The sequence below is a fragment of the Globicephala melas genome, chromosome 12 (genome assembly GCF_963455315.2).
Source record: "Globicephala melas chromosome 12, mGloMel1.2, whole genome shotgun sequence".
Lineage (NCBI taxonomy): Eukaryota > Metazoa > Chordata > Mammalia > Artiodactyla > Delphinidae > Globicephala > Globicephala melas.
The window spans coordinates 65,363,999-65,375,361 of NC_083325.1; the positions used below are offsets into that span (position 1 = coordinate 65,363,999).

At 42.6% G+C, this 11,363-nt stretch overlaps 1 protein-coding gene across 1 annotated transcript in view; it reads left to right on the forward strand.

The window, feature by feature from the left end:
- The window catches only part of SRD5A2 (steroid 5 alpha-reductase 2), a 56,230-nt gene extending 50,222 nt beyond the window's left edge, over positions 1 to 6,008 (forward strand). The window contains exons 3-5 of the mRNA XM_030858011.2: positions 494 to 595; positions 2,972 to 3,122; positions 5,882 to 6,008. Of these exons, the coding sequence (XP_030713871.1) occupies positions 494 to 595; positions 2,972 to 3,122; positions 5,882 to 5,948 (320 nt within the window). The 3' untranslated portion in view covers positions 5,949 to 6,008. The remainder of the gene's footprint in view (positions 1 to 493; positions 596 to 2,971; positions 3,123 to 5,881) is intronic.
- Positions 6,009 to 11,363: the final 5,355 nt, after the last annotated feature.

An 11,363-nucleotide genomic window follows, 5' to 3' on the forward strand; every position in this document is an offset into this window, starting at 1 on the left:
ACCTCCAGAAGACTTCCCTTTACATCCTCTTGGCAGAACTAGGTCACAAGACTGTCTCTCAGCCTCTGTAGCGGGGGTGGCAAAGGAGAGGGGATTAGAGTTGGCTGTTGAGTTTGCCGACCATGTTTTGATTATCTGTGAATGGGCTGAAAGCTTGCTATTTATTCATTCATTTATTTGTTTATTTACTTATTTAAGTATTGCATGATGGTAGGGCCTCCCTCTCTCCTTTCCCGCTTGCCTCTATCACATGACACTGTGCATTTTCAGCCCTTCGGTTTATGAAACAGCACAGACCCTTCATTCAAGTTTAGGACCAGGGTTAGTTGCCCCCTCCCCCCCTTTTTTGCCTTAGTTTCATTCTTAAAATTCGAAGTCAAATGCCCTTCCCTTCATTTTTAGAAAAACAACAGCAACAACAAAAACTTTAGATTGTGAGAAAAACACCAAAAACAGGATATATTCTTAACTTCTCCCTCTCTTCTTTGCCAAGGTGTCTTCTTATTTATCTTGGGAATGGGAATCAACATTCATAGTGACTATATATTGCGCCAGCTCAGGAAGCCTGGAGAAATCATCTATAGGATTCCACAAGGTAATGTCTCCCCTGCCCTCCAGATTCCCACTCCTCCTTGAGAGCCTGTCTCAGGAATTACACTATGAGTAACAAAGGGACAGGGGGCAGAGAGGGCCCAGATGACACAATATATCCCAATATGTCCCTGACTTCTCCTCCACATCCCATCCTATCCCACAGCACATTTGCAGTCCTCATCTGAACCTGGAAGTTCAAGAGAAGAGCCCCCAGGAAGGTTCATGATCACAATACCCTGCAGGTGGGGGGAGGGAGGGGTTTGGGGTAGGGTGAAAGTAGGCTGCCTCTTAGTTGCAGTAGGTAAGATTATTATGTGCTGTACTGGGGTTCTCCAGAGAAACAGAACCAATAGAATATAGATTTAGACATTGATAAATAAAGAGATTTATTATGAGGAAGTGGCTCACATGACTATGGAGGCTGAGAAATCCCATGATCTTCCATGTACAAGGTGGAGCCCACAGAGAGTAGGCAGTGCAATTTCCAGTCTGAGTCCCAAGGCCTGAGAACTGGGAGAGCTTCCGTGTAAGTTCCAGTCCTAATGCAGGAGAAGACCAATGTCCCAGCTCAAAAACAGAGCGTGAATTCTCCCTTGCCCTGTTTTTTGTTCTATTCAGGCCTCCAGTGGATTGGATGCCCATCAACCCTGGGGAGGACAATCTGCTTTACTCAGTCTGTTGATTCAAATGTTAATCTTATCCAGAAACACCCTCACGGGCACACCCAGAAATAATGGTCAACCAAGTATCTGGGCACCCCATGGCCAGTCAACTTGACACAAAAAATTAACAATCATATGTACGGAGTGTCGATCCTAGGTTAGCAAATGAAGCCTAATCATGCATGACCAACAAATTGGTCCTCTTCAATAAGTCTCACTAGACTTACCTAGTGAGTAGTCAGGGGGTAGTATTTGTTTATTTCCTGCCACTCGTGTGTTCTAAAAGGTGTAGGGAACCATATTTACTTAATCAAAAATTAGGATGGGAAGTCTAACAAGTACAAGTGCATTTTCAGGGATAAAGGTACAGAATATTTGAAGTCCTAACTGTTCCCAAGTAACCAAGCTGTGAGGTTGACAAGTATAAGCAGGTGGGAGTGAATTCGTCCAAGTCATCCTTCAACATCTTTAGGTGGGTATTTGTGTAGGTCAATGGCTCTCACCCTTTTTGATGTAAATACAGCTCTTTATTTACATTTAAAAATTACTGAATTACGACGTGATGTTGGCACAGACTAATATCCACTGATTGAAAAAATAATGACAAAGCTACTTTGAATTCGGTAACACTTAAATGAATTTGAATGTTGCTAACATCCTTTCAGTACCTACATCAAACAAAAATAATACTGTAGGTTGAGATACACCATTTGCTATATTCACAGACTATTTATAGACCCTTTGCAGTAGGCCAGTGTTAACTCCTGGGGAGTTACAGGTCAGGAACTGCTGATGCAATATCATCCTTCAGGAAGATAGCTTTAAGGGGCTTTGATTTTTTAAGTCTTCATTCAGTAACTAGACAAATAGAGAAGAGCAGAGAAAGCTCTTAAAAGTGAAATTGCCAAGGTTAGTCTCCAACTGTTATGTTAGATAATGACTTAAAAACAAAATATTCTTTGTATAAGTATGGAAAGAAAAAATTGTTTGGGGTGGAACTTTCCCAGTTTAGTGTGGGGCAGAAATATTGAGTGTAGATATATTTCCTAACATTATAAATGTGTTGATTTCTAGATACAGTTTTGAGGTCAGAAATAGAGGTTGGATAGAAAAGGAAATCTTTAAAATCAATAGAAACAGACTTCACCAGCCTCCAGTAGGGCAAAACCCTTGCAGCTCCCACTCTGTACTTTAAACTCGAACGAGTGTACTGCTTTGCAGAAGTGGGAGGGCAAATGCCAAAGGAGAATCTGACTAATTCTCACATCAGTTCAGGTTGTTATTGTTTTCACGTGGTGTGTTCTTTTAACTTGTATATGGTGGACGTGCTGTGTGGGTGTCCAGGGAAGGAGTGAGAAAGTGAGTGGTAGCTGGAAATGTTGCTTAATAGAACGAAACCATCCCCAACCTCCTGCACCTCATCCTTGTCCTGTCCAGAGCCAGTAGCCCAGCAGTTGTTGGAGATTTAGATGGAGCCCATCCAGCAGTTGGGGCCACTCCTCAGAACATTCCCAGATGTTCTGAGGGCTACAGGATGCTGATGCTGTTTTCCCTTCTCCCCAAGAGGATTCCACCAAACTCCCATTACTCTGAAGGCAGTCTCCAGCCCCACATTCACCCTAGGTTCCCTTATGTATTTTGGAACAAAGCACAGGGGTTTTAATGCAGCACTGATCTAGGACTGATGATTGACTTGTTGATTCTTCTGCACGCAGGTGGCTTGTTCACGTACGTTTCTGGAGCCAATTTCCTTGGCGAGATCATTGAATGGATCGGCTATGCCCTGGCCACTTGGTCCCTCCCAGCACTTGCATTTGCATTTTTCTCACTTTGTTTCCTTGGGCTGCGAGCTTTTCACCACCATAGGTAAACTTTTCAATCAGGGTGGCAGCATCCATGTAGCTTTCTTCTCCAAACAGGGTTTTATTAACACACGGAGTCAGATATAGACACGGAAGAGATTTTTTTTTTTTACAAGGTAAGGTTGATACAATTATCCAGACGGATGAATTCTGACCTTTTGGATTTTCACTGAAGTTGGAATTTAGCTGGATGACAGTAACAGTAACAATTTTTTTTCTTCCTATGAGCAAAACCAAACCCAGGTAGATAGGAGCACCAAAGTGACTTGGGAAGCCACAAGCCCCCTTGTTGAAGAAGGCTTCCCAGAGAGAAGCACTCGGTGTCCACATGAGTTAGTTGACCCCGGCTCTGTGCCCTCCTATCAGGCTTATCTGGCAATGGCTGCTGTTTGGCAGTGGGCTACAGGTAAGAGGAGGTACAAGACGTAGATTCCATTTCCGTGCTTCAATTCACTTCCGCCACATCTCTCCAAGTGTGTTCCATAGGTGGGAGCCCAGGTTGCACTTTCCAAAGCTTCACAGGTAATTCTGAGGTACAGCCAGGGTGGATAACCGCTGGGGAAAAGTACTAGCCCTGTACCTAGTGTGCCTACTATTTTTAATTCTAGGTTTGGTGCTAACTGTTCAGATAATCACAGAGCCCTGGAAACTCTAGGATTATTTTCTTGGAATCTGTGTAATACCAGGGCTTATTTTGGTACTCTCCTCCGTCCTCTACCTCCACCCTCCATAAATCATTACCAACGTTATTGCTGGCTTCCTGGGAAGATAAGGTCAACAATTATGTACTTGTGTGGTGCAGTTTCAGGACTGTGCCATCTGTTGGGGAATGCTGGGAATTGCAGGGGTTTAGACCCATTCCCCTGTAGGTCTAGCCTAAAGCTTTACTAACGCCTCCCTCCCTCCCTCCCAATCCCTGAGCCTGGGATGGGGTGGGGACAAAAGAGTTAAGGAAAAGTATCACTGGAAGGGAAAGGGTTACATACTAAGTTGCTATCAGGCTGTAAAGGCAAATGTCAGATCCCTTTGCTGAAATGGGGCTGGAGGAAAGAGAAAGCCTGTGGTTACTGGTGACAGAGGGGATGGATGCCCAAAGAGAGAACGGGCTTGGAACCAGGACCCTGAAGGAACCCCTTATACTCCTGCATAGGTGTTTTAGTCCCGCTAATGATTAATTTCAAAGTTTTGAAGGTTTAAATAAGAATGTGTTCTTTTCCTTGGAGTGGAATTTATGCAGAGACCTGTGAGAAATGAATGAAACAGCAACTCCTCATGATCTATTCTTACCCCCTCCTTTGCTTGGTGGGGAAGGGCGCCGGAGGGTCCCCAGCCTGGAAGGGGGTCAGTGTAATAGTTCTCCCCCATTCAGGTAGGCCTGTTGCCCACCAGAGTCAGAGGGGTGGGGGAGAGGACAGGGCATCAGCCAGCAGTTGGAGGGGCCCTGAGAAGGGTGGCCTGCGCTGGGCTTGGTCGGGGAGGGATAGCAATCCCACCAGAGGGTTCTAGCTAGTACAACAGCAGAATCCAAACTGAGGCCCTGTCCTATTATGTCAGCCTGCTTCAGAGGGAAGGGCGGAGGGCATCTTTTCACAGGGCTTACTGGGGTTTGTGAGAGGCAGCTCAGCAGACCCCAAATCACAGCACGGAAAACCAGCCACCTCCTGTGACATATTAATACTATTTGTCCCTCAGTTCAAACTATGGTACTTGAACAGAGTGTATCATCTTAATTGTAACTTGAGAGCTGCCAGCTTCAACTAGGTAAGAGAACAGTCTGGTCACTTAAAGGGAAAGCCTTTTTACAAGATGTTAGTCTCCCTGGGCTGCCGAAATAGATGACCACAAACCGAGTGGCTTAAAGAACCGAAATTTATTCTCTCACAGTTCTGAAGGCAGAAGTCTGAAATCAAGGTGTGGGCAGGGCCACGCTCTCTCTGGAGGCTCAAGGGAAGAATCCTTCCTTGTCTTTTCCTAGCTTCTGGCAGTGGCCGGCAGTCTTTGGTGTTCATGGCTTATAGCGGCCTCACTCTAATCCCTGCCTCTGTCTTCACGTGGCCTTCTCCCATGTGTGTGTGTCTCTGTGTCTCTTCTTCCCCTTCTCATGAGGACACCAGTCATATTGGATTAAGGGCCCACCCTGCTCCAGTATGACCTCATCTTAATAAATTATATTTGCAGTGACCCTATTTCCAAAATAAGGTCACATTCTCAGGAACAGGGGTTTAGAACTTCAGCATATATTTGGGGGGAACACAATTCAACCTATAATACAAGGTAACATTTTTTTGGCGTTTCCCAGGCCTCACAAAGGGATATTTTTCCTGGGAACATGACCAGTTCTCTAGGGTTAACGTTGCCTATGCTCTTTGGGGTCTCTGGTTCCCTGTATTTCTCAGTTGAATCAACTGAGTACTTCTTTCTGGCTATGATATATTTTTTATTGGGTAAAATATACATAACATAAAATCTACCATTTTAACAATTTTAAGTGTATAATCCAGTGGCATCAGGTACACTCATCATATTGTGCAGCCACCACTGCTGTCCTCTGGCTATTACTTTTTATTTCTCAACATGAGAAGCTTCAACATCTACAAGAGATAGGATGCAGGAGGGAGGAAGAAGATAGATAGATGGCCATCTGGAAGAGTCAGACCCTGAACAACTGCAGGCTGGTTTGTAACAGGGATTCCAAACAGATCAAACCTCAGTCGTTGACCACTGCTTGGTTGTATTTATAATTATTCCTCTCTTGTCTTTTAGATTCTACCTCAAGATGTTTGAGGACTACCCCAAGTCTCGGAAAGCCCTCATTCCAGTCATCTTTTAAAGAAACCAAATAAAAAGGGAACAAAGCTCCCACAATCCTTTTGAAAACCATCAAGCTGCTGAACCTATAACTTTTTTTTTTTTTTTTTTTTTTTTTTTTTGCGGTACGCGGGCGTCTCACCGCTGTGGCCTCTCCCGTTGCAGAGCACAGGCTCCGGATGCGCAGGCTCAGCGGCCATGGCTCACGGGCCCAGCCGCTCCGCGGCATGTGGGATCCTCCCAGACCGGGGCATGAACCCGCGTCCCCTGCATCGGCAGGCGGACTCTCAACCACTGCACCACCAGGGAAGCCCTGAACCTATAACTTTTTAAAGTCCCATCGTGTATATGTAATAGGAGGCCTCTGGTGTTCTGGCAGCTGGCCTGAGGATTCTGCATGGGCCCCCTTAGTGTTTCCTCCCATCCTCCCTGTCCAGATCTCTTACTGAAGCTTCAGCAAGGCCCTTTTTTTTACTCAAAGACATCTACTTAGCTATTGCTCCTAGAAAGTGCAAAGTTTCCTATGTTTTTTTTTCTTTGAAAGACCCAAGTACAGGTGGCTTTATACCTGCTCTGTATCCATCTAAGACAGCTCGGTAGTTGAGAAAGTTTTGAGTTGAGGGCAGTGCTTATAGAATTTATTAAAGGTGCACATTTGACACGTATACAAATCCGCAGCGATTTAAATTCTGAAGCTGCATGGACCCAGAGCAATTTTTCTTCCAAATGAAAACCCACTCACGTGGGTTTTCCTTAGTTAACTGTGAAAAATGTGAAATGATTACGTAGACTTTTAATAAGGGAGCTCTGTCTTCATATTGCTGAAAATGCAACAACGCATTGACCCCATTTCAAATTTGTGCATTGTCTTAGTGCCTCTGTCTTCCTGAAGAGTCCACAATCCCTGTTAGAGATATCATAGGCTAATCCAGAAAACTGGTGTGGGTTTTATTGAAGGTCAGATTTTAATGACCACAGAGAAGAAGAGATGACTCTGGTTGACTACAAAGAGCAGAAAAGTGTTTTACAATAGACCGCAAATTCTTATATTCTTAGAAACTGGTGGGAATATCCAAATAATGAGTGTCAGATAAGGAAATCGCCGAATAAGAGCACATGTTGTTTGCCTGGACAAGACATGTACAATGATGGTAAAGCATCTCAGAAGCACCCAACAACTCTTCTCTTCTGGAGTTTCTGCATCACAGTCCTCAGGATCTGATCAAGAAGGCGTTCCCTAGAGGTGCCTTGAACATCAGTTCTCAAAAGTCCTGGGAGCAGAGGCTGAAAATTGCAACCGGAGGGACGCCTTTAGGCAGAAAACCTGCTTTGTTTGGCTCTGACAGTGTTTCTCACATAGTCTGGTTTTCTTTTCTTTTCTTTTCCTTTTTTGTGGTACGCGGGCCTTTCACTGCTGTGGCCACTCCCGTTGCGGAGCACAGGCTCCGGACGCGCAGGCTCAGCGGCCATGGCTCACGGGCCCAGCCGCTCCGCGGCATGTGGGATCTTCCCAGACCGGGGCACGAACCCATGTCCCCTGCATCGGCAGGCGGACTCCCAACCACTGCGCTGCCAGGGAAGCCCCAGTCCGGTTTTCTTTTTTTGTTTACATTCAAAGTTTCCAAAATTTAAAAATTAGGAGGTTTCTGCATTCTCTAGTGTCCTTTAAAAAGTTGGAGGATCTGGACCCATGGAGCCAGCTAAGAGCTGGGACTGATCAGCTGGTAGACATCAGAATTTGCAGCCTTGTGGAGGGGTCACCCTTGCATGGGTGCTGAGACTTTGGGCTCTTTAGGGAAGGGGCTGAACATTCATAATTAGAATGTATGATGATATTTGTCTATGTAGGTCTAGGTTTGTACTCAGCATTGGTAATATTTAGCAAACCCCTTTGAGAATGAGCACCAGTTTTATCAGATGTAATGCTAAGTGCAGAAATTCACTAGGATAAAACACACAGGACACTCAAAAGATCTGAAGATGATGTACATTACTGAAAAATATAATCACATATATACATGTTTTGCTGTTTAAATGCCTCTCAAATCATGGGTGTTAAGTAATTTTTTTGAATTAAAAGATCCCCAGACTCACGAAGATTTTCATAAAGTGTTGAGCTGTGTTTGTTCCCCCTTTATTTCTTTTTTCCTCCAAGTGTTGCTTCCTTTTTTTCTCTTCTCTCTTCATTTTGCCAACTTGAAATTCAGGGCTCTGAGCTGAAAATAAAAGAGAAATATGACTTATAGAGCTTGTCACACAGCTAAGAACTCCAAGCAGGTGCAATAAAGGCGCAGGAGAATGTGCTAAGGCTGGATGCCCCTCCTCGTGTTCAGGCATACACGGGGCATTGGGAGAAACACAGTGAAATAAATCTTAAAGTGTAGCTTGGCCTCTGTGAAATAAAAGACTCCCTGTTCTCTCCGTGACATTGAAAAGTGCCTTTATTAAATCCTTTATCTTATTACTATGTAAAACATCCTTGAAATATAATGAGTGCTCAACAAATGGTAGCTACTATTTGCCCAGTGTGTGCAATCTCAGGACGAAACTGCTATTCAGCAATTGCATTTTTTTGCCACTAGAGGGTGCTCTCTAGAATTTTATTTAGGCCAATCCTGATTTACTTAGGAAACGCATGTCTGGAAATTTAAGAAATTCTACTGTCATTTCAAGTTAACATAATCGTGGACCTCCTTAATTTAAAAATAGGGTAGAATAACTTTTATGTAATTTTAAATATTTTCTTGATAACTGAGTTATTCTCTGCTGTAGGGCTATTCAACTCGATTTCTCTGTTTAGGTCCAGAATATGTATGCAGAAGGAATACAGTAAAGGTCCGGAGCCTTGCTCATCCCTAAACCTATTTCCCCTTTCTCCTAAAACTGGAGTGCAGCAAAAATATGGTTAATTTAGGCTTCTGTGGAGTGGTTTTTGAAATTAGGGGCTAAAATATGACAGTGGCTTTTCCTGGTGGGAATGTTTTCCTACCGGCCTGTAGGAGGTGCTGTAATGTTTTGTTTTCAGAATTAAAGAGCCAAAGCACATTTAAGACATCAGCTAAGATTGGGATTGACATATACACACTACTACATATAAAATAGATAACTAATAAGGACCTACTGAATAGCACAGGGAACTCTACTCAATACTCTGTAATGGCCTATTTGGGAAAAGAATCTAAAAAAGAGTGAATATATGTACGTGTATAACTGACTCACTTTGCTGTACGCCTGAAACTAACACAACATTGTAAATCAACTATACTCCAATAAAAATTTTTTAAAAATAAAGTAATAAAATTATAAAAAGTAAAATAAAAGATAAAAACAGGCAAAAAAAAGTAAAATAAAACAATCAAAACAAAACAAAATAGTTAAAAAAAAAAGACATCAGCTAGGTCCACCCCTTTGTATCACAGATGCAGACACTAAGACCCAGTGTTAAATGCCTTCCAAGGTGTTGCATAGCTGGTCTTAACTTGTCCCTTTAAGGATCAAAAGTCTTTTTTTCTTTGTAAAGCACAGCAGACTTTTACAAGAGAGACCCAGCAGAGCCTACCCAGATAGGTATGAATTTAAGGCCTGAACATGCTCATGCACTCAGCAATCATTTTTGAGTATTTATGATGTGAAAAATGGTAAGGGGTGGGAGGATATTGTTGAATTAGACATGACTCTTGCCATTTAGGGGCTGCCATTTGGATTTCTGAAGAACTCCTGCAGGAGAAAAATAGCCAGAGCTTAAGTGCTGTGTCACAATTCAGATACACACTGATTTTCCTGGGCATTGGGTGGAAACTGTTTTTTTCACTCTGTGGGGGAGGATCTGGCTGAGGCCCTTATCTTGAACCTATTTGATAAAATGAAGGTGTAGTAGAGATGACATTTGTGTTCAGCATGGAAAATATATTAAGTCACAACTTCCCCTCATCCCAAACACTTATCTTCATACAGAGCAACATTGGTTCTGTCATGTTCAGAAGGAGAAAAGACTGCTAATGAGAAATTTGCAATTAAATAGTGACTTAGGTGGTTTAAACTCTTTCAAAAGCCAATAAATAAACGTATGATTTTACTGTCCTGTAGTTTTGCAATATCCATCTTTTTTTTTAAACAACTTTATTGGAGTACAATTGCTTTACAATGGTGTCTTAGTTTCTGCTTTACAACAAAATGAGTCAGTTATATGTATACATATGTTCCCATATCTCTTCCCTCTTGCATCTCCCTCCCTCCCACCCTCCCTATCCCACCCCTCCAGGCGATCACAAAGCACGGAGCTGATCTCCCTGTGCTATGCGGCTGCTTCCCACTAGCTAGCTATTTTACGTTTGGTAGTGTATATATGTCCATGCCTCTCTCTCGCTTTGTCACAGCTTACCCTTCCCCCTCCCCATTTCCTCAAGTGCATTCTCTAGTAGGTCTGTGTCTTTATTCCTGTCTTACCCCTAGGTTCTTCATGACATTTTTTTCCCTTAAATTCCATATATATGTGTTAGCATACGGTATTTGTCTTTCTCTTTCTGACTTACTTCACTCTGTATGACAGACTCTAGGTCTATCCACCTCATTACAAATAGCTCAATTTTGTTTCTTTTTATGGCTGAGTAATATTCCATTGTATATATGTGCCACATCTTCTTTATCCATTCATCCAATGTTGTACACTTAGGTTGTTTCCATCTCTGGGCTAGTGTAAATAGAGCTGCAATGAACATTTTGGTACATGACTCTTTTTGAATTATGGTTTTCTCAGGGTATATGCTCAGTAGTGGGATTGCTGGGTCGTATGGTAGTTCTATTTGTAGTTTTTTAAGGAACCTCCATACTGTTCTCCACAGTAGCTCTATCAATTTACATTCCCACCAACAGTGCAAGAGGGTTCCCTTTTCTCCACACCCTCTCCAGCATTTATTGTTTCTAGATTTTTTGATGATGGCCATTCTGACTGCTGTGAGATGATATCTCATTGTAGTTTTGATTTGCATTTCTCTAATGATTAGTGATGTTGAGCATTCTTTCATGTGTTTGTCGGCAGTCTGTATATATTCTTCGGAGAAATGTCTATTTAGGTCTTCTGCCCATTTTTGGATTGGGTTGTTTGTTTTTTTTTTGTTATTAAGCTGCATGAGCTGCTTATAAATTTTGGAAATTAATCCTTTGTCAGTTGCTTCATTTGCAAATATTTTCTCCCATTCTGAGGGTTGTCTTTTGGTCTTGTTTATGGTTTCCTTTGCTGTGCAAAAGCTTTGAAGTTTCATTAGGTCCCATTTGTTTATTTTTGTTTTTATTTCCATTTCTCTAGGAGGTGGGTCAAAAAGGATCTTGCTGTGATTTATGTCATAGAGTGTTCTGCCTATGTTTTCCTCTAAGAGTTTGATAGTTTCTGGCCTTACATTTAGCTCTTTAATCCATTTTGAGCTTTTTTTTGTGTATG